General features: G+C 50.2%; 2 protein-coding genes across 3 annotated transcripts in view; one reads left to right on the top strand and one right to left on the bottom strand.

Annotated features, from left to right (window-relative positions):
- Positions 1-1,825: 1,825 nt before the first annotated feature.
- TRARG1 (trafficking regulator of GLUT4 (SLC2A4) 1) lies at positions 1,826-8,414 on the top strand. The gene is made up of 3 exons (XM_030962908.1): positions 1,826-2,263; positions 7,120-7,252; positions 7,763-8,414. Exons 1-3 carry the CDS (start codon positions 1,874-1,876, stop codon positions 7,768-7,770), a joined length of 531 nt encoding a protein of 176 aa, XP_030818768.1. The 5' UTR covers positions 1,826-1,873; the 3' UTR covers positions 7,771-8,414.
- A 10,109-nt stretch (positions 8,415-18,523) lies between these two features.
- The window catches only part of GOSR1 (golgi SNAP receptor complex member 1), a 28,839-nt gene continuing 20,610 nt past the window's right edge, over positions 18,524-26,752 (bottom strand). For both annotated transcript variants that reach the window (XM_030962770.1, XM_030962771.1), the window contains exons 8-9: positions 23,960-24,042; positions 18,524-22,416 (exon numbers count right to left, since the gene is read on the bottom strand). In XM_030962770.1, coding sequence (XP_030818630.1) covers positions 22,292-22,416; positions 23,960-24,042 — 208 coding nt within the window. In that variant the 3' untranslated portion in view covers positions 18,524-22,291. The remainder of the gene's footprint in view (positions 22,417-23,959; positions 24,043-26,752) is intronic.

Here is a 26,752-nt window from a genome sequence, read left to right as displayed (position 1 = left end):
GACAGGACATTTTGCACCGTGGGATTCCCACAGTGCTGAGCCCTGCCAAGCTCCTCCAGCCCCTCTGCTCCCACCATCCCAGGGGCAGTCTGGGCTCTCCCCCTGCCTGGGGACACGTGCTGGAACAACCATCCCAACCTCCTGCTGTTGAGTACCTGGATCTCCTCCTCCTTCCTTAACTCCTGGTGGGACAGGGGAGCTGATCCGGGAGCAGAGGAAAACTGGTGGCAGCCAGGAGAGAGAGCTCTTTGCTCAGCAAAGGAGCCTCTTTGAAGTGCTGATGGTGTGAGGCATCCTGGCTCCAGCCTCTGACAGGTGCTCCCCTGGCCAGAAGAAGGCCTGCAGCCACATTCCCTGAAGGAATCCTGCTTCTCCCAACAGCTCTGCGTGGCTCTCCCTGCTCGGGCTCTTCCATGGCCCTGCCCTGCCCTGTCAGCAGCCATCACACGGGGAGTGAGAGCCCAGCAACAGCAGCATGCAAAGAATGTTTCAGTGACTCCCAAACTCAGGAAGGAACCCTCCTCCCCCCTCCCGAATTTGCATCTCCCTGTTTTTCCCACACCAGCTTTGGTGGTCAGCCCAAGTGAGGCAGATGGAAACAGATGGTCCCAGAGGCAGGAGTGGAAGGGAACCAAAAAGCCCCGTGAGACCCCCCCCGAGCAGGGTCACCCCACTGCTCTCAGATCCACACGCACAAACTGCAGCTCCTAATTCTGTTTGGAGGCTGTGGGATGGGATAAGGCTCCGGGCAGGGCTGGGCAGTAGGTCCCGGCTGGCAGGAGGTTCTTGGGCACCACTCGGGGAGGCAGAAGGTGCTGGGTGTGCCCCGTAGATGGCACTCACTGCCAGGGAAACCCCTGGCAAATTCGGAACTGAAGCATAACACACAATGGGTGGCAAACATCCATTTTTTTCTGGGCATCCAGGCTCTGAGGGTTGTTTTAGCCCTCCCTCCTGTCCCTCACATCATCCCTGCTCCCAAGGATGGAGAAGATGTAACTCACACTGCACCAGCACCCTCTCTGCTCAGCAGGTCCTGTGCAGGGCCGTGGTATGCCGCTGATCTGGTGTCCCTGTCCCCAGCTGTGGTGTCACCACGGTCACCCACGCACAGTGAGGGCAGGGCGAGCTCAGCATGGGGTGCCCAGAGCCTCTCCCAGCCCTGTACCCGAGGACGATGCTTTCCCAGAGCGGCTGGAGCCAGAGGGCACCCACACCCTGCCCAGACCCCTCCGGGCAGCCCTGCCCTGCCCAGGGCAGCTCCAGCCCCTCTCTGCAGCGATGAGGGGCTCGTGGCTCTGCTCCGTGTCGCGTGTCCCCCACCTGCGTGGGGAAAGGCTGGCAGCCAGCGGGGACAGCGGGGGCAGCGGGGCTCTGTGTGCCCCGCACGGCGCTGCCCTCGGCATCCCCCGCGCCTCCGGGGCTGGAGGCGGCCCCGAGTCCCGCGGGCACGGGCGGAGCCCGCTCGGGGCTGCGCTCTCACGTCCCGCTGCAGCGGAGGAGAGCCCGTGCGAGCCCCGGGGAAGAGCTGGGGGTCGGTGGGGCGGGACGGAGCCCTGGGCTGGGCCGGGCTGAAGGCGGCGGGGACTCCCCGGCTCCGCCAGCGCCGCGCTCCGCCCGCCGCATCCCCGCCAGCATCCCCGGGGGCCGCGGCGCCGCCCGCACCGGGGCGGGCGGGGGCCGAGCGCGGGAAGGGGGCGAGGACAGGGGGGCCGGGGACACCCCGGGGCGGTCCGCGGCCCCGATCCTGCCCCGGGGGCCGAGCCGGAGGAGGGGCCAGCCCGGCTCGGCCTCCCGCGGGGCGGCGGGCCCCGAGCGCAGAGCGGCGGCGGCGGCGGGGCGCTGCCGGAGCCCGCTCCTGCTCCGCCGGGCCATGGCCAGCACCGGCTCCGCGCCCGGGGGTCCGGGCCCGGGCTCGGGCACGGCGCTGCCCACCCGCTTCCAGGAGACGGAGAAGCTGCTTTCGGCGACCGAGGGCCGGGAGGAGAAGGGCCTCCGCGGCTCCAAATCCTTCACGGCAGCCTTGCCCGGCGAGACGGAGCGCAACGGGCACGGGCTCGGCTACAAGTCGGTGTCGGTCGGGCACCTGGAGGCGCCGCCGCTGTCGCCGTCCCGGCTGAGCCTGGGCAGAGCCTCGTCCACGGCCACCAGCACGGCGGCCCCGGAGCAGGGCCGCCCTCGGGACTACCTGGTGCTCGCCATCTTCTCCTGCTTCTGCCCCGTCTGGCCCATCAACATCGTGGGCCTCGTCTTCTCCATCATGGTGAGTGCGGGACCCGCCGGGCGCACGGACCCGCCCGGTTCGCCTCCGGCTTCCCCCGCCGCCCCGACGGCCGCCCCGGAGCTGTCCGCGGTGCTGCAGCCCCGGCACCGGGAGCCGCTCGGCTCCCGCAGCGCTCGGCCGGGCTGTGCCGCCCCCGCTCGGCTCCCGCAGCGCGCTCCGGTGCGGGGCCGGGGGGCGCGGGCGGGCGGAGGCGGGCGGGGAGCGGCACCGAGCCCGGGGCAGCGCTCGGGGAGGCGGCGGGATGGAGATGGAGATGGAAAAGGAGATGGAAAAGGAGATGGAGATGGAAAAGGAGGCGGTGGGATGGAGATGGAGAGGGGGTGGGATTCCAGGGCAGGGCTCCGGGAAGCGCGGTCCCTGTCCCCAGGCAGCGCTCCAGGATTCGGCGGGATTCCCCGGCAAGGAGCTGCGGGCGAAGCGCTGACCAGGGACCTCCCTCCGCCCCTCCGAGCCCAGCCCTGCAGCACTGGGGAGACCCTGGCTGGAGGCTGGTGCCTGGCCTCAGGCACTTCAAGGGACAGGCTGCACCTGCAGCTGCTTTAGCGCCCCGGAGAAGCAATTTTCCTCCATTAAGCATCCCCCACAGCTCAGCAAATACACCAAGAGCCGAGCAGGGGAGAATGAAGCCAGCCCGGCCTCCCACCCATCTCGGGTACAGGTGGCTCAGCCAGCACAGCCCTACAAGCAGAGCCACCCCCTTCCCCAGCAGATGCTGCTCTCTTGTACACACCCAGCACCTCCTATGCCTTTGATTTGCAACAAAGGCAAATCTTTCCTTCGAAAATCAGCCCCATTACCTGCTCACCACACAGAAATACACCAAGGGGCACCTGCAGCCAGCACTTCCCCCCAAAAACTACCAGCAACTTGAAGGCGGGCACGGGCACTTGCCACAAAAAGCCCTCTAGGGAGACCAATTTCCATTTTGAGGAGGAATCATCGTTTCTGCCAGTGCCAGCTGTCATCTGCGTAGTACAGTTGTGTGGCACAGCCTGTTTAGGCAGCAGCCAGGGAAGCCAGCCAGCCTTGTCTGGCTTTGCACTGCAAGGAGAGGGAAAGCAGCTGGGTATTGCATATCCATGGTAATAAACAAGGGCTCTCACGGGGATTTGCCAGCCACATTGGCCTTCATGCAAAACAGATCCCCACACTGTCCCTTGCAGGCGTCAGAGCCTCCAGGGGGGTGGGGATGTGCCTTGGGCCACACCAGGAGGAGAGTTAACAGTGGGAAAAGAGCAGGAGCTGGTTCTTCCTGCCAGGCTGAGAGGGACAGGGCCGTGGTGGCTGTCACACCCAAGGGAGGCAGGAGCAGCAAGGCAATGAGGTTGTTGGGCTGCCCTCTGCTTCCAGGGCTGCCCAGGGCTCATCCAGAGCTGGGGAAGGGGAGGCAGAAGGTGCATTCAGCTGAGGACAAGGTTCATGGCACACACAGCACATCCTCTGGCCCCTGCATAGTCACCCCTGCACTCTCTGTCCTGTGGTTCAATTAATTATTCCAGCCCTCTCTAGTCCTGGCCCTGCCTGCACCATCACCTCCTCCACACACCCACCTGCCAGCCAGGGGCCTGCCTGAGGATGAGGAGCGATCCATCCTCCCTCCCTGAGGAACCAGGGAACATCTGGCTGTGTCCTCCTGCCAGCGGGGCAGCTCTCAGGGCAGGGGTTGGTGTTTCAGCTGCCTACAGCAGGGAGGAGCTGAGTCTCAGTGATGCCCCAAGCTCAGGTTTTGTCTCAGAGTAAAGCCCAGGTGTGCCTGATCATGCCCAGATCTGAGCAGGAGCCAGGTTTTTGTGATTCCCATCGCCTGGGGAGCCAGGAGGACCTTTCCACAATGTGCTGACATTCCTTTGGCTCTGCAATTGTGCTTTTCTTTCCTCAGTCAAAGCTTTTGCACATGAAAGCTTTTTTTTTTCCCTGGGTAATAAGCAGCGTCCAGAGAGGAAAGTAAATGAATGCTTTTGAGCTTAGTGTCTCATAAATCATTTTTCAAAAGCTGCTCTCAGACCCCAGCAGGGCCTATGGCCAGAGGTGGAAAAAACCCCGCTCTAGTCATCCCCAGCCTGTTCCTGCTACCACTGATTTCATGGAAATTAATTACCTGGAGGCTTCTCCACGGACTCTTGGATGTGTTTGTCTCACCAAGTGATGGTCTGGCAGTTCTGAAGGGTTCAGGTGACTCCCCAAGAGAGGGAGTGGGACTGGTGGACAAGGATGTTCCATCCCCTGGGATCCATGTCCTAGGAGTGCAGGCAGGGCTGGCTAGAACACACCCACCCTGCATTCCTGCTCTGAATCCTTTCCCCTTCCCACCAAAGTGCAGCCACCTCAGGGGGAAGAAGCAAAGGAACCACATCCCAGAGCTCAAAACTCCAAATAAATGAAGGAAAATTAAAAAATCCATCCAGAACCACCACGTAGTAACATCAAGGGGCACTTCTGCATGGCACTTGGTATCCAAAATAAATTCTGTCATTGCCAGGAGATGTGGGAGAAGTCAGACTGTCCTCACCCATCATCTGCCTCACTCTGGAGTTGACTGATGCCTCTCTTGGAATGTTTCCTTCAACAAAAACACCAAGTGTCCAGGATTAATGATTTATTCTGGGTAATTGGTGGACGGCAGCAGAGAGCATCCAAAGCCAGTTCATCAATTGGGAAGGATTGCAGGGAAGAGGATGGGATGATTTGTCTTCCCCATCCCTGGGACTAGCACAGGAAGGTAATTGCCTTCATTTGCAACAAGGCCACTTAGGGAAAAAACCCATTTTGGGCAGTAAGAGGAGCAGACAGCAGTGGGAAACAGGTAAAATTAATAATCCCTGAGTCAGCCAGCCTTACCTGGCCCACAGGGGCTGCAGGACAGCGCCCACTCCCCAGGTCCTGCAGATTTTCCAGCTCTGGGCAGGAGCAGGGAGTCCCCTGGCACTGACACAGTGACTCACTCCCCCAGAGCCCTCGAGCTTTTTGGAGATGTTCTGCCTTGGTGAGCCTCGATTAATAAACAAGATGTTAATGTTTTTATGTGGAAAGCAAAACAGGGGATTAGTGATACTAGAGAGCTATAATCAAACTGTTCCACTCTGATTAATAATATATGTACAGTACCAAATTCTTGCTAAACATCCCATGCCAATGCTGATGTGTTTCTCATAATTGTGGAGGATAAATGAGCAGTAAACACTTCCAGAAGCTGTAGTGATAAATATATATACAGAATTTTGCCTGGAAGACAGCTAAAACTGCATATTTCACTGCAATCTAACCCACACCCCGCCAAAATATTGTTGCAAAATTTGTTACAAAAACCAGAGCCTGAAAACCCAAATCCCCGGAGCTGGAGCTGTCAGCGAGCAGGGCAGGGATCCTGTGGATCCCTGGGCTCCTGCATCCTCCCCAGCTCTCACCACCAACCCATGAGGCTTCATTTTGTCACCTCCTGTTCTGGGATGAAAATAGCTCTTGGCTGCATCCCTTTGCTTTCAGAGTGGGTCTGGCAAAGCTGCTGGTGAGAGCAGGAGGAGCAAGGTCCTGAGCACTCCTGCGTCCCTGCTGGGGACAGCGATGCCAGGGAGGCTCCTGAGCGGGGCAGGGCGTGGGCAGGGGGGCAGAGGAAGCAGCCACCCCCCTGCTTGAGGCTCTGCTGGGTTATTTTCGTGGTGATACAAACTCTAAGGAGCACATGGAAACCTCCAAAGCTGTGTTTTTCCTACAGAGCAGCTGCCCATGCACAGCCTGGGATGTTTTGGTGCTGCCAAGAGGCAGAGGAATTAAAGCAGCATGAATGGGAAATGGGGCAGCAGCACCAAGTATTGGTTCAGATTCTCTGTGATGTTTCATTATTATTGCTAGAACTGATCAAGACCTCCCTGCTCTTCTTATTTATTCTTTTTAACGTGAGGAAGAGGACCCTTTCCATCACAGCTATTTCTGAGATTCACATTTTTTGGAAAGAAACTGGGATTGCTTTAATCCATTTCCACTTTAACTCATTTTAACTAGTACACTTGTTTTTCTTTTTAACTGAGAATTTCCCCACTTTTAGCAGCCATGCTCCAAAGGGAGGAGCTGTCACACAGCACAGGGCTGTGGGAGCTGCTGCCCCACAGCTTTTCCCAGGCCCCCCTGTTCTCCTCCAAGGCAGCTTGGCTGGGGATGGATTGGCCAGGGGAAGAAGCCTTTAACCCATGTCAAAGTGTTAAATACATAAAAGCAGCCCCAAAGGAGGAATACCTGCTTCAAAGCAGTTAAATCATCGATAAAACCCCACTCCCAGTGAAGTTTAGGGGGGTTTTTCCCAACTCCTCCACTGGATCAAGGATGCTGGGCTCCTTTCTCCCCCTATCCCACCTTGCTCCCTTTCCCCTCACTCCAAGCTCTCCCAACCAGGTGAAAACGCCACCAACAAGCTTTAAAACCCCTCACCCCCTTTCCCTCCCCCCAAACCCCCTTCCCAATGGGTTTTGGGGGTGGCAGAAGGGCACTGCACAAATCTGGGGAGGCTTTTTGGTCCCATGGGCCGGGCTGGCGGCAAATGCTGACGCACGGTGAGTAATTCCACCACCAGCCCTCTCCCAGCTGCCCTTCTGCTGGGTGCTGGGTGCTGCCCCAGCCAAGGGCAGCATGCCAGGGAGATCCTTTCCAGCAGGACCAGGAGGCCCTGCCCCCAGCAGTGACGCTTCTCCCTCACCAGGAATCCTCAGTTTTTACTTAGGAACCAAGTGATTGCCGATTAAAGGAGCAGGAAAGCAAATGGGGCTCAGTTTGGGGTTCCACAGGCGGGGAGTCACCCCTGGAGCTGCTGCCCCTCTCAAGGGACTCTTTTTGTGTCTCCCCAGTCGAGGAACAGTGGCCAGCAGGGGGACACGGACGGCGCCCGGCGGCTCGGACGCATGGCCAGGCTGCTCAGCATCGTCTCCATCGTGCTGGGGACCATCATCATCGTGCTCTACATTTCACTCAGCATCGGAGGTAACCCTTCCCTCTCCTTCCCTCAGCCCAGCTCCAGCCCAGGGCATAGGACAGACCTGCCCCTCATTCCCAGCTCAGTGCAGTGGGAAGGCGCTGACTCCAGCTTGGTTTGGCCATCACCAGCTGCTCAAACACGTAAAAAACACCTCAGAGGATGGGCTCCTTCCAGCAGAAACACACTTTTCTGCTGGAAAAATCGCCCAGTAGAATTTTTGCCCAAATGGCCAGCATGGAAAGCCCTCGCTGTGCTGTCCAAAGTGACCACACAAGTCTCCCTGGTGAAAAGCCTGTGGTTGGGTTTAGAAGAGTGGAGTGCTGTAAAACCAGAAAGGTTTCAGGACAGAAATCAACCTGCCCAGAAATACAATCCCAAAATGTCTTGGGAACCTCCCAAACACAGCATGATCAGCACAGCTCAGGCAAACAGGGACCTCAGAACCACCCAAAGCAGTGTAAGGAGAGCATCTGCTGCCTGCTGGAAGGTGCCCTAAGCCACTCTTTCTTTTACAGCTTCCTAGAAGACGTTTCAGCATGCAAATACCTTGAAGAGGAGGAAGACAACTTTCCTTTTGGGGTTTTTACTTTCAGCCTTGCAACAAAACAAAACAAAAATTGTCACAGTGTAGGTGGGCAGCCCTAGACAGTCTGCTCTGGAGCGCCGTCGGAAGGAACGCATGCGTCAATTCACCGCCTCCTGGGAATGAGCCTGGGCCAGGGACGGGATAAAAATCACCCTGAGGAGCAATGGGAGAGGCCACTGAGGAGAGGAGAGGAGAAGGGGGAAATCCACTACCTCATTCGTGCAAGAGGAGGAGAGAGTCTCCAGAAGGAAGCTGGTTTTGGAAGGAAAACACAAGGCGAGAACGGGACGTTTTTGAGGAGTCCTCCTGAGAATTTTGGCACAAGTCACTGGATTTTTTGGGGGGTTGTGTTGGTTTTTAAATCGTCAAATTCTCTGTCTCTACAAAAAAAAAACAACAAAACAAAACACAAAACAACAAAAACAAAGCTCAAACTGCCATCAGGAGCTGAGAGCTGTTCCAGGGAGGAGGAGGAGGGAGAGCAGAGCTGCAGCAGGACCACGGCTCTGCTCCGAGCGAAACGCAGCCGCCAAAGCTGGAGGATGTGGTGGGTGCTTTTGTATTTTTGATGAAAAAAAAAAAAAAAAAAAAAAAAAAAAAAAGAGACAATGACCATTTGCATGCCTTTGGGAATGTTCTCCATGTCTGTTCCTACGAGCTCTTTTATCACTTAGGGCAGATCTCAGAGCTGGCAGAGGAGGATGTTGCTGCATGAGAACCCCGGATTCCTCCTCACCCCCATCCCATGGTGGGCTTTTTAAAGGAAGGCACAATCAGGCGTTCCCTGTGCCCCCACATTTCTCTGTGCACCCAGAGGGAGGTTAGCACCCCTGGCACTGAGACAGGAGCCTGGTTAATGCCCAGCAGCAGCACCAGGGCACAGAGAGCCCCTTCTACCCACTCAGCCCCCGATGCCATGGCACGCAGAGGCTTCAGTGTGATCCAGCCCCCAGCACTGCCAGTGCTCATCCCCCCAGCCCTCTGGGGCTTCAGCTTAAGGCCTTCCAGGAGATTTTCAGGGGCATGAAGGAGTTTTAGACTCCTGCTCCTCTCCTTGCACCCCTCACACAGCTCTGAAAATCTCCGGCGCCCCCGGCGCTGCCTGGGGGCAGTTCCAGGAGTCGTTGTACTATTTTTTAATGTTTTGTATTTACCACAACAAGAAAACAGACCCTGCTCCTCCCACTCTGTCTGTAGGTACCACAGGCCCTGCCATGTCTTCCACAGCCCCTGGCTCCCTCAGCCCATCCCTGTGGGACCCAATCCCCCTGGAGGCTCCATCCAGCCCCAGCCCTTCTCCTCACTGCTGTGGGGACTCCCTGGCCCTCCACCCACCCCCCCAGACTATGCAAAGCTCCATTGCCTGTTGTTTCAGCCAGGCTCTGTGACTTCTGGCCACGTCCATTGGCTCCCTGAGTCTCTTTGATCCAAACTTTGGGGACGCACGCCCGAGAGCTGCACTGCCCGACCTTCCTGTTGTGCCACAGCCTGAGAGCATGGACTGACTCAGAAATGCTGTCCTGCAGGGCACTTCTGCTCCCTAACACCGATCTCCTGAAAACCACCCCAAATTTAGAGCAAATTCAATGCTTCCCTGGCTTGTCTACATGGAGAATCCGCCAAAAGAACCTCACAACATGGGAACTGCTTGGCGCTGCCTCCTGCCCTGGGCTCTGAGTGGGCACATGGCTTAGCACAGGGCAGGGGTGGGGTGTAAATCCACGCTGTAGTTACTCTGTAGTAACTAATGTGCAAAGCCACAGGCGTCTCTGTGAAAATTCTCCTGTCACCTTTTTGATTGCTCCTCTTTCAAGTGGTTTTTTCTCCTGTAGATGTTGTTTGAATCCAGGGGGTGAGGAAGCCAAATCCCCCAGACACGCTGTCAACATTTTTCTCTGCACTGGAAGGGATGCCAGGGGCTCACAGCAATAGCACATCACTACAGCACTTTCTTGGGCTCCATTCCCATCCACCCCTTTGCCAGCACTCCATCACAAACTGCTGGCACCTAAAATGGACCAAATCTGCAACTTTTTCTCTTGCAATTTATCTTTTGTGAGTTCAGCAAACAGGGACTGCTGAGCATTGCTGGGTGGGAGCTCCCTCCTCCATCCTCTGTCCAGGAACTGAATCTTTTCCTCCTGAGCCCCCCAGAAACCCTCCCTTGGATGGTCAGACTTTCATTTTATGGCTATTGAAATCCCATCAAACCCCCCAAACGTTTCCTTCTTTAACTCTTGGACTCAAAGGCTGCTTGCTGGGGAACATGTGGGGTTTTTTTGGAGCTACATAAGGGCAATGCTGCCTGTCCCTGATTTCCTGCCCTCTGCCCCTGGAGCTGCTGGAATTCAGCTGATGGGAAGAGCCCAGGAAGCTCCTCCTTGGGCAGGAAGGGCCCTTTTTTCAGGGAGAAGTGCTGGAGGCAGTTCTAGGACTTGAGAGCGCTGAGCATTTATTAAGTAAGGATTTAAATGCTCTTTTATCATTTTATAAAGCCTTTCATCTAAAGTGCTTCCCTGCATCCAAAGGATTAATCCCTGGCACCCCCCGCGAGGTGGGTTCACATTACTGCTCTAATTGCAGGGATGGCAAAAGCTCAGGCACTGAGCAGCTCCCAAAGCAACCCCCTTTTCTTTTCACCCTCTTCCTCAACAGAACCATCTCTGAGCACAGATTTCCTTGGAATCTGGTTGTTTGTTTTTTTTTTTTTCCAGTGGGATCTAAACAAGTTTCCAAATGGGATTCCTGCAGCCAGAGGAGGGAGGGGCTTTGGGAGGCTCCTGCCAGGAGAATCCCAGGCCAGGGCAGCACAGAGCAGTGCAGGCACCAGGATTCCCCTGGATGCAGGAGAGGGCAGAAGATTTCCCCCCAAAAACCCCAGGGTGATGATTTGTTCGTGCCTCCTGTCTCACTGGACAGCTCAGGTGATGCTTCTCACCTCACTGTTCAGTCTAACAAAAGAGAAGAACTAAGACACTGAATCCAAGACACTGAATCCCTTTCGTTCTAAACTCTTCCTGACTAGATACAATTGTATTACACCCTTGAACTCAGCTTTTTTTTTTTTTCTCTTATCCTGCATTTTTCTCTTATCCTGTATTTTCCCCCTTATCCTGCATTTAAATCCAGAGGAAAGCCTCTGCAGTTATCCCTGACAAAATATTTACTCTGCTTGCAACCTGCCTCTGCAGTGCTGGAGGAGCAAACTCTCCAGGGACACCCCAGAGTCCCTTTCCCTGCTCCCCCACCACCTTCTCCTCACATTTTGCAGCCTGTTTTGCAAAGTTTTTGCCACTTTGCCCTCCCCATCCCCCAGGGTTTTATCCCAGCCCAGCTCCCTCTTTGGCTCTTTTTGGGTGGAATTTGCTCATATTTGTGGAGGAGGAGCCTGCAGAGCCCCCAGCCCTTGGCACACACTCACCCGAGCAGGGTTACAGCTAAAACAGGCAGAAAATCCTGGCCAGCTTCTCCCCCCTGGTGAGGGAAAGGTGAGAGCACGGTGACAACCCAGCCCTACCTGGCAGGGCAGCTCAGCTGGTGGGAGAGAGCTCTGAGGGGATGGAGAAGGAGGGAAATGTCTGTAAACGTGAGCTGGAGTGGGAGTCCCCATCAAGTGTGGGGTCCTGGTGGGATGGAAATCCAGGGGAAGGGTTGGAAAAAATGGAAATCTAGGGGAAGGATTGGAAAAAATGGAAATCTAGGGGAAGGATTGGAAAAGGTGGAAATCCACGAGAAGGATTGGAAAGAATGGAGATCCAGGGGAAGGAGCCTCCCAGCAGAGCTGGGGCTGCTGGCACCTCCCTGGCACTGCTGTCCTTGGGTTTTGCCAGGATTTGGGGCAGAGCTGGGCTCATGGGGTGCCACAGAAAGGCTGCATCAAGGCTGGATTGAAGCTTTAAGCTGAACCAGCAACCAACTTGGCTTGGCTTTGCAGCAGCTCCAGGGCCCAGGGTCAGGGAAGGCCTGGCCTGAGTCAGAGGGGTCACAGCAGCGCCCTGCAGGCACCAAAGGGATCTGAGCCCCACCAGGGCAAACAAAGCCACCAAAGGACTTCAAAGCCAGCTGTGGTAGGATGGGTTAGCTTTTTCTGGCTGCTGTTTCACCCTGTTCCAGTTTCCTGCTCTTTGCTGGTTTTACCACGTTGTCCCCAGAGCTCTGCTGAGCCCCTCAGCTCTTCCTGCCCCTCTGCCCCTCCTGTCACCCGGACAGGTCCTGCTGCAATGAGCTCTCATCTCTGGGCTCAGGGAGGGCTCAGGCAGCTCTGACCCCCCTCCAGCCCGCACAGATTTCTCCATGCAGACAAGGGGAGCAGATCCTGCCTTTCCTATAAAATGGAATCTCAACTTCTGTTCACTCCAAGCCCAGGGAGAGGCTGCACCCGCCGGGCTGGCCCCAGCCTTGCCCTGCTTTGTCACAGAACCACAGCCAGGGCTGCCCTTCAAGCTGAAATTATTCCGATTTAAGCTCGTTCTCCTTTCAGTATACAGCCTTCAATTTTGGCAAAAACCAGTTAGGTTTGGACTGAAAAACTCCCCTGCTTGGGCACAGTCCCAGGGGGTGTGGGGGGATAGCAGCCTTTTCAAAGTGGGAATATTTGTCAAGCATTTGCTGACACCAGTAGGTAGCAAAAATCCCAACCTATAAATACCCATCCAGGATAAGAAACATCAGAAAGGGAACGTGTGCAGGATTCACCAAGGCAGCCCTGACGCCACCTGGGCGCCCTTGGAAGGTGCCAGGATTTGATCCTTGGTCCATCCCCCCACTGGGAGAGCCACAGCTCACACACAGCATGAACACACCAGGAATTGCAGCTGGGTGCTTCTCTTTGCTGACAAGTGTTTCTTTTTCTGCAGGATGGTATGGTATATCTTATATACTTTCTTTGTATTTCTTGGCATGAGAAAAAAAAAAAAATTAAAATGTAACATGCATGGTCAAAGCTGAACCGGTTTCTTCTGTCTAAATGAGGAAAACAAATAATTGAAGCAACTCATTGCTTCACACTCTGAGAGCAACCAGTTGGTATTTTGGGTGCAGTGGGTTGCAAATATGTGCAGGCAAACACCCTCCCCTTGTAACAGCCCCTAAACCTGAAAGTGCTCTCCATGCTCAGCTTCACAGCCCAGGGAGCAGCTGCTCAAACCCCCCAGGGCCACCAGCCAGGGCTCACTGCTCACCCAGGCAGGTCCTGGCTGACACCACACTGCAGCTACTCCCGTTTTACACCAAGGCTGGCTTTGCACAAAGCCTCTGCTCCTCAGCCACAGCATCTCCCCACCCAGAGGCATCCCTGTCTGCACAGCTGGGCTTGCAGGGCAGCTCTGAAGAGCCACATTCATCCGTCCTGGTGGAGACACAAAGTGTAGATATTTAGCAAACCCAGTGTGAGTTACTGCCCATGATTCAGCAAAGCCGAGAGGGTTTGGGTTGGTGGCACCTGTGAGCAACAAAAGGCACAGAGGGCTCTCGGTGGGGAGAACTTGGAAGGCACAGATGCCATTTGCATCCCAGCATAGGATGGCTGAGGCTGCTTTAAACCATCTTCAGCCTTCTTTGTGCATTGCTGAAAGCATTCAGCAAGCCAGAAGACTGAGAAGAAAAAAAAAGGAAAAAAATTGAAAAAAAAAGGAATGGCTTTGTCCTGGAGGGGGAGGATTTGAATCCCACAGAAACCCCCAGGCTGTGCAGAGATTCCCCTCCAGTGCTGAGATTCCCACCCTGACCATGTCACCAGCTGCAGCCCCAGACTTCAAAGGGCAGCCCAGGCTCTGATGTTTCACTGGAACAAGGCAGTGCTGAGTTCTTCAGCTCCTGTTTTATTAATACCCTGCTCTGATGGGCTCATGTATAATAGATCCACACAGGAACAGCAGGAGGTTCACGTCCAATTTCCACGTTCTACGTTCAGCACTCTGGGCTCTCCCTTCACCTCCCTGGGTTTCTCTTCACTGATAAATTTGCATGAATTTGGGGTTCAGGCAGAGGACAGAAAATTGGCCACCAGTTCCTCAACTGGTTTCCATGACTTTGTTCCAGTCAGGAGCAAGGAATTATAAACACAGGGAGAACATTTCCATTTTCTCTCTGGCTCCTAATGCTGGCTGCTGCTGAGAATGAGCAGCTCAGGGACTCCTTGGGCTCTCTCAGAGCCTCTCAGGAAGTCATTGGGGAGGGGATGGAGCCCTGGGCTCAGCAGCCACAGGAGGAGAGCTCAGGGCTGCAGAGATGAGCAGCACATGAACATCCTGGCCCTGGTGTGCAGAGGTGCAGCCCCAGCACGGGCCCAAAATGAAAAACTGCACCCCAAATTCTCCCTGCTCACAGAACAGCTTCTTAGCTGCAGAGATTTGAAAAAGATGAAATTTGGGTATATTGTGGACATTTTCAATATTTGAAGCAGCCCACCACACACACTCCTGATGGACAACAACAAAATAGCAGAGAAAAAATAAATTTGTCTTTGTGAGGGTGCTGAAAGGCTGCATCTCCCCATTTCCCTACCCAGATCCAGCCTCCCCTCTGCTGTTCTGCAGCTCTGCACTTTGCACCCAGTCCAAAGCTGTCCCTGCTCCCCTGCAAACACTGTGGGAGTGACACAGCCCCAGCTCCACATCCCCACAGAGCCCTTGGACCAGGAATCCAGCTCAGCATGGAATCAGTGGGGCTGGAAACCCCTCTGAGATGATCCAACCCCTCTGAGATCTCCAACCCCTCTGAGATCCTCCAACCCGGCCCCGCCACGCTCACCATGTCCCCAGGTGCCACCTCCTCGTGCCTTTGAGCCTCCCAGGGATGGGGATTCCACAAGATCCCACATGGTGGCTGTTTCTGTCACATCTCAGAGGAATTCTTTAGTCAGACGAGTTTGGTAGACTTTGCACAAGCTCGGGTTAGGTGGTGATGAGGATTTAGGGTTTGTGTGTTGGAGGAGAGCCTGGCGTGCTCAGGTGAGTGGGAATTGCAGCAGCAGATCTGCTTGAAATCAGGACTTTTGCTTTATTGCTGGATGCTTTGGAAGATGGAACATCTTAGAACACCTAAAATAGAGAAATGGGGATTTCTCCATGAGCTCAGCTACCTCGTTTATGGGCTAAAAAAGCCCAACCAACTGACAACTGCTGGCCCTCATTGTTTCCAGCTTAGCTGTGATGTGAGATGCTATTCTTGGTCAAGAGCTGCCAGTGCTTCTGAAGCTTGTGAAGTTGTTTGCTTTAATAGCACACAGCATGAAGCAAAGCAAAGACTTCCCAGCAAAATGCTCCTTCTGCTGAGCTCACTGCACCTTGCTGCCTCCTGGAAATGTTTAATTACAGCCTGAGGAGTCCAAAGCGTTTTCTTCCAATTATTTGATCTCCGGTACAATTTCATAAAACCCTTGCTTTATCCTCCTTCCCAGCAAGGATCAATGCAGATGGATCATTTCATCAACTCCAGATGGGCAGAAAAGTAAGCCAGTCCCTGACACCCTGTGCTGTAATTCCTCACTGGTCTGGAGCAGCTGGCCCAGGTATGCAGCAAACAGCAGGAAAACAAAAGGAGCTCCTGTCTTTAAAGCAATGCTCTATTTCTACTTGGATATGGCTGTGGTTAGACCTGAGGATGCTGGTGGTGCTGCAGGATGGCCAACCCTGCCTGCCTGCCCTGGCCAAGCTGACTGCAGGAACTCAGGTTTTCCAAGACGAAACACACACACACACACACCTGAGGGAACGGAAAGGATCCAAATTCCAAAATCCCCACAGCAGAATCCCTTCTTTGCCCTCCCAGGGTGGCACAACTCGATCTGAAATCACCCTGAACTATTACAAGAACTGCTCATCCCACTGTGTTTGTTGGTTTTTATTTTACAACAACTTCACCTAAGCCAAAGCGTAGGCTTGGAAATTATTTACATTTGCTGAAATGTTTGGAAACACAGGAGGAGCTGGCCAGCAGATCCTGCTGTAAGGAACACACAAGCTGGAGGTGCAGTTGCTCCCAGTACAAAGACCTGTTTGTGCAGAGAGGGCAGACACACACACCAGGAATGGTTCCTGCTGGAGCCAGAGCCCCCTCCTGCCTCCCTTCCAAACTTATTTCTTTACATAAGCACTGCATGTTTTCATAGGCCTGAGTCACAAACCTCCCCACCTCGGTAATATTTTGAAGTAAATTTAGCCCTGGTGATACATGCCTGACCTAGAGGGAACTGCATTTCTAGCACAGCAGGGAAATATCCCCCCTGTCCCCCCTCCTGCACTTGGGCATTGTCCCACATCAAGGCTGACCAAGCCCCAAGATCACTCCAGCCTCCCCTGACACTGAAAGTGGGGGACACACCAAGGATCCCACCAGGTTCCCAATTTCCAGTGGGGACAAGGTCCTTGCAGGGTCCTGTCACTTTTTAATGTAATAAATTGTGGTTTGTGTGTTAAAGCTGGACCTGCCAGGGCCACCCGATCAGCACTTTCCCAGCTCCTCACAATTTCTTTTTACACCTGCAACATTCCTGAGCGTCCTGCAGAGTCTTTAGAAAAGGCTCCCTTTAAAAAAGCTGAGGTTTCAGCAGCATTTCACCCTGAAGGAGCCAGCTCAGCACAGCTCTGGAGCAGGAGGCTCTGGAGCAGATGACATGCCCAGGCACAGGCACCACGAACATCTTGGGGAAGTTTCCACTGTACACCTGGCAGCTCAATGGGGCTTTGCAACCTGCAGAGAGGAGCTTCTATTTTCAGTGCAGCTTTAGGAAGACAAAGGATGAAGAATATTGTCCCCACTTCCAAGAACTCTGCATCAGACGGAGGGGTATGGGCAAGGGAGATAAGAAAAGAAATGAAACATTGAAACCTTCCCTGTTTGCAGCATTTGTGGGAGAGCCCCACGCTGTGCTTGTGCACCTCAGGGGTTATCAGTGAATTTCCTTCAGGTTTGCCTTTGATTGATAAGCTCCAATCACCCTGGACAACCCTTCTGGAGTTCAAAGGATGGATTTTTAAGAAAGAAACGAAAACTGTGAAACAACAACAACAACAACAAAAAATCCATGTGTTTGAAACGTCTGAACAGGAACGAAGGGAGAATTGAACGGGCAGTGCAGTGAGCAGACAAAGAGACCTCTCCAAACCCACAGGGTGCCAAAACCAAGAGAGCCAGAGAACAGCCCGCAAGGAGAGGATGGCAAACGCTGCTTCAGGGGGGCAGAGGCTCTGATTTCCAGCCAGGCTCCTCCCGCCTCGCTCCGGAATCTGGGTTAGCAAAGCCTCAGGGTCCCATTAGGAACAAAGAGCAGGGGCAGGGCTGCGCCAGGCGGGGATGGAGCAGGGCAGCGCTGCAGCGAGGGGAAGATGAAGGCGACAGCAGGCTCCGAGCGTTAATGAGCACAGCCCAGCTGCCAAGGCACGGCGCTGGCAGCACAGATTTTCTACCTGGAGATGGTGGATAAAAGGCTGGCATTCGGGAAACGGCAACACCAACTGTAAACATTGAGCTTTTCTATTAAAACACTCCAAAATCGAGTTCACGGCGCTGTACACCGCCCACGTTCGGTGAAAGGGAGGAAACAAAGGCACTGGTGTGAATTTCTAATGGAGGGCTCGGCTCCCTTTCAGCAGGAAAAGCTGCTGGGGGAAAGGCTCATCCATAATGCAGAACAGCCACTGCGCCCAGCCTGTCAGCAAGGACAGCACTTCCCAACGTGAACAACACTGCTCTGGGAGGGGGATGGTTAAAAATATATATCCTATGCCTGTGCCACTATAAATTATTGACTGTACAGGGAGCAGGAAAAAAGGATTCAGTGCCATTAATAATTTATTTTCTAATCCAAACGAAGATGGAATTTTATGCACCACTTATTACCAGCGCTGCAACTGGAAAAACTCACTGCACTTGCACTGTTTGGAACCAGGACTGCCTTTCCATTTTCAGAAGTTTTTGGAGTTTCTTCTTCAGCTTGAGACATACAGTCAGAGCCTTCCCTTGGGAGAGCATCTGGTCACTCCTGAATATTTAGCAGGCATTAAGGATACAGAGATGCATCCCTGCTTCAAGGCAGCGTTTACAGGCACAGCACGACAGCTCTGCAAGGAGAAATCCCTCTCTTCACTCCCAGGTACCACAACACCAGGCAGCTCTGCTGCTCTGAGAATACAAATTTGGAATGGCACTGAAAGATTTAGCATTGATTGCAAAAGCAGCAGGCGCAGGTGGATCCTTGAGGCACAATGCTGCCTGGCTGGAACAACGAGGGAGGTGGAGCAGAGCACAGCGGGGCTGGAAAACCTCAGGGTAACAGAGTCACCTCTGCCCTGAAAATAGAAATTCCCAGAGAGAGATCTTCCCTTTAACACTCACCTCTAAAGAAAACCATCCCTGTTCCACCTGGTGAAGAAACCAAAAAATAAATCCAGGGAAAACCACCACGAGTATAATCAGCCCCCTCCCAGGCAGAAGAAACACAGCCCACAAACCATTTTGGGTCAGGAAAGGTCCCATTACGTCTGATATTTGATATAAAACCCGAGAACACACTGATTTGTATGTCCAGGGACAATTCCAAAGGGGTGGGAGGAATCCCCTCTGCACATTCCCTGAAGTTTAGGTAGGCAGAGATTGTCAAGAGGAGAAAGAAGCAAGCACCTTGCTTAGAATTCTAATTTATTATTAAATTACATATCAAAGCCTTTTTTTAAATTTAATACATACAGAGAATGCACAATAGGTGAGAACAAAAATAATTACAGTTACAATAGAAGTTTCAAGAACATGTATGAAAAAGAAAAAAAAAATCAGAAAGTGCAATCAGAAACTCATTTACAAGGTATGGGATGTTGTGTGAGAAAGGGCTTTGTTTTGGGTGTAGAGTGTTTATTGAACTGCTTTCCTCACTCAGTACCACACAGACCAACAGCTGCTTCTGTACTCAGAACTGAAACATCACCCCTGGCTCAAATGGGCAGTGCCAGGAGAGGTGCAGGGCACAGAGGGCACTGGAGATGTGACCTGGCTCACCGTGCCTCTCACTGCAGCCTCCTGTCCTGCACATTCCACAATCCCATTCTGCTGGAAGGAATTCCAGAACCATTTCCTCCTTCAGCACTGACAGCTGTTACCCTCTCCTTCCCGTCTCAAGTGAAAGCTTTGGGACAAAACCAGTAAAAACAGGAAAAGGTTATGCCTCAAGTGATCTTGGGAAACAAGTTGCTACATTTAGAGAGTTAAAACTCTCATTCAGTTGTGACTAAATGAGCTGCACCATCAGAAGGGGTGGAGCAGCCTCAGCTCCCTGTGCAGCAGTTCTGGGAAAGCAGCACCTCAGGGGACACAGCAGGACAGCAGTGAACATTGCACCTGACACTTGCACATCACCTAAAAATCTACTTTTGCTCTTTCATTTTCAACATCCACCAAGGAACTGACTCTTCTCACATTAATCTTAAGACAATGCAACAAGAAAGGACTTGTGAACTACAAATGAAAATTCTTGTTGATTACTCAGTAATCCAGCAGTAATTTATACCTCATTTTGATATGCAAAATTCCTGAAATCAATACTGGTTAAGACAAAAAGGTTGCCCAGGAAGGTCAAAGCCCTGGCAGTGCCCTGGGGAGAAGCTACAGCTGTGGAGACAGTTCTGGGTGTTGCCCACATGCCATTGCTCTGCTGCAGCACCAGAGACTGAAGATCTGATGAACAGGTAAAAAATAACCTAAAGAACAGGGATAAAAATATTCCCACATGAGTGTAAGTGTGGCACCAACGTTACCAACACCATCCTTTGTGTTCCAGTGCCTGGCCAGGTTTGGAGAAGCTGCTCATCTGCTGGGAAGAATGAAGCAGAAATCGAAAAAGAGTGTCTGTGTGTGTGAAACACATCCTGTAAAATACCCTGGATTTCCCCCCTTCATCTCAGTGCTCAGCAATGATTTTCTTAGCACGCTTCTGTTGGGTTGAGTTAGGAAACCGCCACTTTGGCAGGAATTGCAGGAATGAGAATTCTTTAACCACATCTTTTCTCCTCAGAGCAGGAGGAACCACACAGAATGAAAAAACCCCAAGAACACATTTAGCAACAGGAGACACACAAACCTGTATTTTGGGATTTGAGGCAGAATGCTACAATCCACTGTGTTCATTTTCCAGTCCATTGTTCTGACCACAGGTCCAGGCTGTTAGAGATTAATTATGAGGCTGATTCTCCTGAATTTGGAAGCCTTTCCCTGAGCCAGATGCAAACACATCCCTCCAGGGAGCACAGCACAACACCCGCTCATTCTGCCAGATGATGATGAAGGGAAAACTCCAAAGATAATTAAATGTATTTTTCAACACAAAACTGACTCAAAACCAGCACAAACAAAAACCATGGAGGGGCTGCCAACACCGAAACCATTTCCAGTAAAGCTTTATCAGAGATAATTCAGCATATTTCCATTATTTTATACTAAAATATATCAGTTCCTCCATAACATTTTCATAACATGAAAAATCAATTATGTTTACATATTTATTATAATCTACATATTTTCCATAGCAGCTTTTTCACAATAAGATTAAATATATGCACCAAATAATCAGTTAAGTCCAAGAAAAAGACTTGTTATAAGATTAAATAAATGAATTTATTTATGGTACTGAAGATCTTATATTGCCAACTATAGAGCAACCAAATCCTACAAATCCTAAACAGATGCACAAGTGCTGATCAGGGTCCCTTAGGGTGGAGGAGGAATCAAAGAAAAGGCAACAGGGAGAGTCTGATCTCCCAACACACAGATCCATTAATAACCCTCCTTTATCCATCAAGCTTTTTCATAAACCCCCTTAACAAACACTTCATCTCCAAATAGGAACGTTCCCAAATCAACCAAATAATCACCCTTTATTTCAAATACAAGCCCCACAGTTTTACACATCTTAATTCCAAATGCTTCCAAATCCCAATGGCAGGATGGCTGATTAGAAGCCCTTGTAGACTTTTTAGCACAGGGTTATTAAGTCTGCAAAGAAGCCTTTAAATCCAGACATTTTGGGGTAACAGTGTGGGTTTGCACACTACACAAGTCTCTATTCCCTCCAGCTCACAGGCACTACAAAATGAAGTAAAAAATTGTGTCCATCCCCCTGGACTCTGCTCCAGAGGAGAACCTGGGGACTGTGTGACATTTGTGGGTGATGGAATACATGGAATCTGTAAGGAGCACTCTAAGTGGATTGTGAAAAGAGTTAATCAAGTTCTTAGAAAGGTATTTCAGTGCCAAGGCTTGAATTTATTGGGTTATGATATGACAGATGGAAAAGTGTTGTTGAAAGAGCAGAAGAAGCTGCAATCTGGGAAGCAGCAGTATTGAAGCCACTGCAGATGTCAGCTTTGTTTACAGACAAACAACAGGGTTCTTTCTGCCTGTCCAGACCAAGAAAAAGTTTTCCCCCCCCTCAGATAATGGTAAATAACACTTGTTTCACTATTCATACAGTCAGCTCTTTGCTAGGAGGAGTTATGTCCAAAACCTTTGCTATAACCATCATCATTTTCACTTCCAATCAACAGTTTAGATCATATCCCTCTTACCTGCACTATCAGAATAGCTTCACCTAAATTACAGTATAGGCTTTGTAAACTGCTTATTGTGTCTTTTATAAAGATCTTTATGATGCCAGCCAAAATGGAAGTATTTGCACCCAAAAGATTCCTTCAGGTGAACTCATGTTTGGTCACTTTTCAGATGACTGAACACTTGAGTAAACAGCTGCTGGGACACTGTGCTCCCTTTTTACACAGTGGGACTTTGTCAGTCCCTTTAAAGCCATAAGAAATCTTATGATCTCCCTCAGAGGGTACTTTCATGTTCTATGCAAAAAGTGAACAGAAACCCCCCTTTTTTTTTGTTAACTTTGAGGAATTTGTGTAAAGCACAGTTTTCACAGCATGAATTATGCAGAAATAACTAGAATCTCAACCAGGAGTTAAAAAGAATTACAGAACATGTATTTAGTAGTAAAGCAACCTGAAGGCTTAAAGCTGCAATATTCATCTCTCAGGGTGAAATTCAGTACTGGGCTGGGATTAGAGGGAAAAGCCTTCCTGCTGAGCTTCCACACAAGGCAAACTTAATCCTGTCCCACTCCCCAGCCAGCACCAAACCTCCCCAGCACTGCTGAGCACTGGAACTGCTCCCCCAGTCCTGGTTAAGCATCCCATGGGCACTTACCTTGCAGTGAGAAAGGGAATTAAAAACAAACAAATCCCACCAAATTTAACCCAAAGGAAGGTGAACACTGGGGAGGAGAAACACTGCAGCTTCAGCCCAAGCCCAGTGTCAGTGTCTACCATCAGAAGCTCCAGACACCCATGCTGACAGCCCCAGCCACGAGCAGGCTGCGCCAAGTCTGATGCTTCCCCCAAGTCACTTTTCCTTGGCTGGGAGGAGGGCAGGTGGAGATGAGGTTTGGCAGAGTCCAGGGGGGAAGCAGCCATCAATGGAAGGCGTAGAGAAGCAGCAGGATGGTGCAGACGCCGATGACGCCGCCCAGGATGAGGGAATCCCGGCGCTTCCGGAGGTTGATCCTTTGGATCAGGCTGTTCACTGCTGGAAAACGGTCTGGGAGGGCTCAGAGTCAAGGGCACAGCACAAACAGGGATTCACCAACAAGCCCCCAAGGCTGGATGGGGAAATGCCAACACTGGGACTACTCCCAAGCTGGAGGAAGCAGGAGCAGTAAAGGCTGCTGGACAGGGAGCAGGATTACAACTGCACTTCATTGACCAGCAGTGAAAAGGGAACAGCCCAGAGCTCACAGTTACACAGAACTCACCACCTGATCACCTCTGTCACCCTGATTTTTAAAGATTTTCTAAGCCTTCTGATGTTTACATTCTTGTAGCAAACTTTCTCACACACTTTCTGTAAATAACTTATTGTTTTGCATTCTTTTATGGAGAAGAAGAAATTTGATGGACTGTTGGTTTGTCCAGTGTCATTGAAGAGGTGGCACTTTCACCCTCCAATCCACTGTCACTTTTGGAAAAATATAAATGTTGGAGTCAGAAAATAAACTTCCCTTTTCTTCACCTTGAGAGCAGCAGTGGATGCTCGTGTTGTTTTGTCTCCTATAGCAGAACCTCAATTACCAGCATTTTAATCTCCAGTTTGTGAGGCTTAGTTACTTTTATTAATTGTGTTTAAATGAGAATTTAAAAAAATGGGATGGTTATATAAAACGTCTGTGGAATTTCTTCAATGGGATTCTGTTACTGGTGAAGAGAACAACCAAAGGAATTTCTTCAATGGGATTCTGTTACTGGTGAAGAGAACAACCAAAGGCATTTGACTGAGAAAATCCTGCACATTGCATGACCCACACACTGTGCAAGCTCTGTAAAACCACCAGGGTGTAAATCTATCTCTTAATGTACAAAATACAACTGCCAACAAGACAATCAGAGCTTCATGTCTTTGGAATGAAGACTCTTTTTAAGGCCAAAGCTTCTTGAGATTTTACTGGAATGTTCTTGCCAGCTGCTGAGAACTGTAATGAAATTTCTGGGTTACCAAAATGCATCTTTCCAGGATGTCATGTGTCTGGTCAAACAGTGCTGACATTGTCTATTGACTAAGGGGAAGGAATAAGTGGGAAAACCACAAGCGTGCCTGACTTGACAACGTGGCACAATCTTCAGCTCTGAGACAGAATGTGCACAGAAACCAAAAAGCCAAAATTTTACAAGAGTGTGACAGACAAGAGGATGCTCAGGCCCTGACTTCTCTGAGCTGTAAACCACAACAAGCAGTGATGAACACCCAGCTTCAGCTGTTTTGAAAGCAAAGAGCAGGGCCTGAAATGCAACGGTACTTCTAGAACAGCATACAGCAGGGAAGGCCATGAAATGCTGTTGCAGACCTCTACCTGAAAATGAAATTCTGTCAATTTATATGCAATGCCCAAATTTGACCAAAACCAACTTATTCACCACATTTCCCATTAAGATGCTTCAGGCAGGTTATCAGGTGAGCCTGATAAAAACCTGGCCTGTTTGTCACTGCTGACAGCACATGTCACAGAGCCACTGACACTGCTGAGTGAAACATTGTACCACAACTCTTCTTAGGCACAGGCAGCACCGATATTTAGGAAAAAGGATACTTGCCAAGGTATTCATCTTGCTTTGTATTGACTTCAACATCCCTCTCTGAGAAGTCATATTTTCTTTTGTTGCCATGGCAATGCTGGGGAAAGAAAGAGGATCAAGTTGTTGGTGCTAAGAATAATCCCCAGCTCCCACAAGAGGAGAACAAGCAGGCAATGCTTCTTCAGAGGACAATGAATGGGGTGAAGCAACATGAATGAAACCACAATTTTTCCATTAATCTCTCTCTTTTACAGTTAAATGATTTCAGTTTTATATAAACTGTTAACAGTGTGAAGCACTGAGATTTCTTGAAACAGGCAGGGTTTGACTTTTCTCCTCCAGCCCCAATGAAAACTGGTATTACCTTATAAGCAACATAAGAATTATGCTCTCGTGGCTTAAGCTTTAAATTTAGAAGTTTCTTTCATCCCAAATGATGCTTCCATCACAGCACAGAAAAAATCAGCTTCTGAGATCTGGTCCTCATTAAGAATATCCCCCATGGTATATAAGTTTCCATTTTCTTTGTTTCTTTACCAATACAAAACTGAATTTCCCATTTCAAATTTAAAATGTTCTGGAGGTCAGAAAAAAAGCAACTCTGCTCTTAAGAGATATTAAATGAAGATTATAAAGGATTGTTCAGTTGACAAAGCTTGAAGACACAGTGCCAGAGAAAGAAAAATATGGCAAATACTGCTCTCCTTGCTGGCATGTGTTTCAAAAACACATAAAGCAGGACAGAAATACAACAAGGCTTCGTAATAACTCAGAAAAGTCACCTCTGCTGCTGTTGATTTCATCTACAGGAATAACAATGATTAAAATAAGTTCTTGGATGAGTTTATGAGCCTTAAATATGGAGGGGAAATGTTCTGGAGGAGTAAAAGTTAAGTGGAAAAACACAACAGAAAAATATAAAAGGAAACTAAAGCTGTCATTTCAGAGGTAGGAAAATGTGAAATGCTCCTTTTACCTGATACAAACATACAATTTTTCAATGCAGGTATTTTAGTCCTCTAAAGTAAAAAACAACAAACTCACAAAACCACTAAAAACTTGCTGTTAAGAAGAGCACTCAGGGAATTTTGAATTACTAAGAATTACATTAGAAAAAAAAAATTCCTATCTGCACACAGGAAAGTTTGTTCAGTGACCTACAGATTCCCATCTCCCACCCCCACACTGACTTGATATTTGTCCAGATGAGTTTTTAATACAGTGTCTCTCAAAGCACTTCTGAATTAAGTCCCATATTTTTGTAAGATGCATCCAATGACTCATTAAAACATCCATTCATTTACAGAAGTGAAAACATAAAATGATTTCCAGTATACAAAGTGCTCCTGAGCCACCTCCAAAATGCCTTTAGAAATAATTATTCACAGAACACAAGGCTCCTGCTTTAACATCTGGGGAGTGAAACTGTCCATTTCATATAAAAAGGCAGGATGTAAAGGGTTAAGAGATTGAAACCAATTTAATTTTTTTTATCCAGTATTTTCAAGAATTTAGCTCTAAGGGCTGTGTTTTACTGGAGAGCTCTGAAGGAAAAAAACCTGGGTTAATTATCATTTTTAATATGATATGGTCTAGTAATGAAATGTAATTGTGATATTCATGAACAAGAGCTTAACTGGATTCCAGCTACTATTAACAAATCAAAATTCAAGCAAAAAGCAATGTTGTTCACGTATAATTTGATTCTTCAACCCTTGAGCTGGTTTATCTAAGCCTTCAGATCTGTAAAGGAGATTATTAAATCCAAGAAGCAGCAGAAATCAGAGTTCCTGGGGACCAGTCCAGAGATTGGTTCTGCATCTTGAGCACTGCAGCTTCCTCATATCCTCCATCAGACAGTTTTGGTTTCATTCCCATCCCTGACATATGTTCATTGACTTGCTGCTGCCATTGCCTCACTCACAAATGCAGATTTTAAAAAATTAATCCCATTCTTGCCATTCACAAGATTGGCCCCATTTAGTCACTCCCCAGCCCAACCCCAGACCTCAGGACCTGGTTCTGCTGTTCCAGAACTTGTGTGGACCTTTCCCATCAAAAGCTGAAACATTTCTTACTGGAACAGGGATGACCCCAATTCCACATTTCACTTGGAAGCCAGCAGGAACTATTCTCAGTGCTGCACTGGCTGGAACTACCAGAGCTGGGTGTAAACCAAGTTTCTAAAACCAGATGGTATCTGGCCTGCTCTCTATATTTAATATTAAAGCCCTGCTCAAGCACAATGCTCAGCACTGCTGCACTACTGGAGAAATCTCTCCCGGCTAAGCCCAAGGTCACAGCCATAAAAACCCCACTTATCTCCTCCCCAGAGCAGCAGGAGAATCTCAAATTCCTGTGCTTGCAGTCATATTTCCCTCAAAAGTTCTGCCACATTCCAAGTTTGCCCTTGATTGTTCAGCAGTGCCGTGGGTATGAGAGCAGCCAAACCTCCCTCCAAAGCAAACTCAACTGATATTTGTACTTAGTCTGCTCTTTTCACTGGCATAAAACCCTCAGGGTAATAAACACTTCCAGGCATTATCCCAGATGGACAAGTCTAACATGCAGAAATACACTTTTAATGCTGCCTGACTTGGAAGCAAAGAGTTTTGAGTTAAATTAATGTTTAAGCTGTTATTTCACCCCACACTGCAGGCACATCCATCCAGTGCCACTGAGGGAAATGTACCAAAAAATCAACTCCTGGCTTCACCCATTGAGACTCATCAGTCAAATCTACACTGCTGGAGAACTGAAACAAAACTCTAAAGAAAAAAGTTGTGTTATTAAAAATCAAATAATTC

This window comes from Camarhynchus parvulus, chromosome 19, assembly GCF_901933205.1.
Source record: "Camarhynchus parvulus chromosome 19, STF_HiC, whole genome shotgun sequence".
Lineage (NCBI taxonomy): Eukaryota > Metazoa > Chordata > Aves > Passeriformes > Thraupidae > Camarhynchus > Camarhynchus parvulus.
This window is presented reverse-complemented; position numbering and strand designations above follow the sequence as displayed.

Bases quoted from the DNA above. Each gene is read 5' to 3' on its own strand.
- TRARG1 (XM_030962908.1), top strand. From the start codon at position 1,874: ATGGCCAGCACCGGCTCCGCGCCCGGGGGTCCGGGCCCGGGCTCGGGC. The intron at 2,264-7,119 runs GTGAGTGCGGGA...GTGTCTCCCCAG, and splicing joins GCCTCGTCTTCTCCATCATG to TCGAGGAACAGTGGCCAGCA.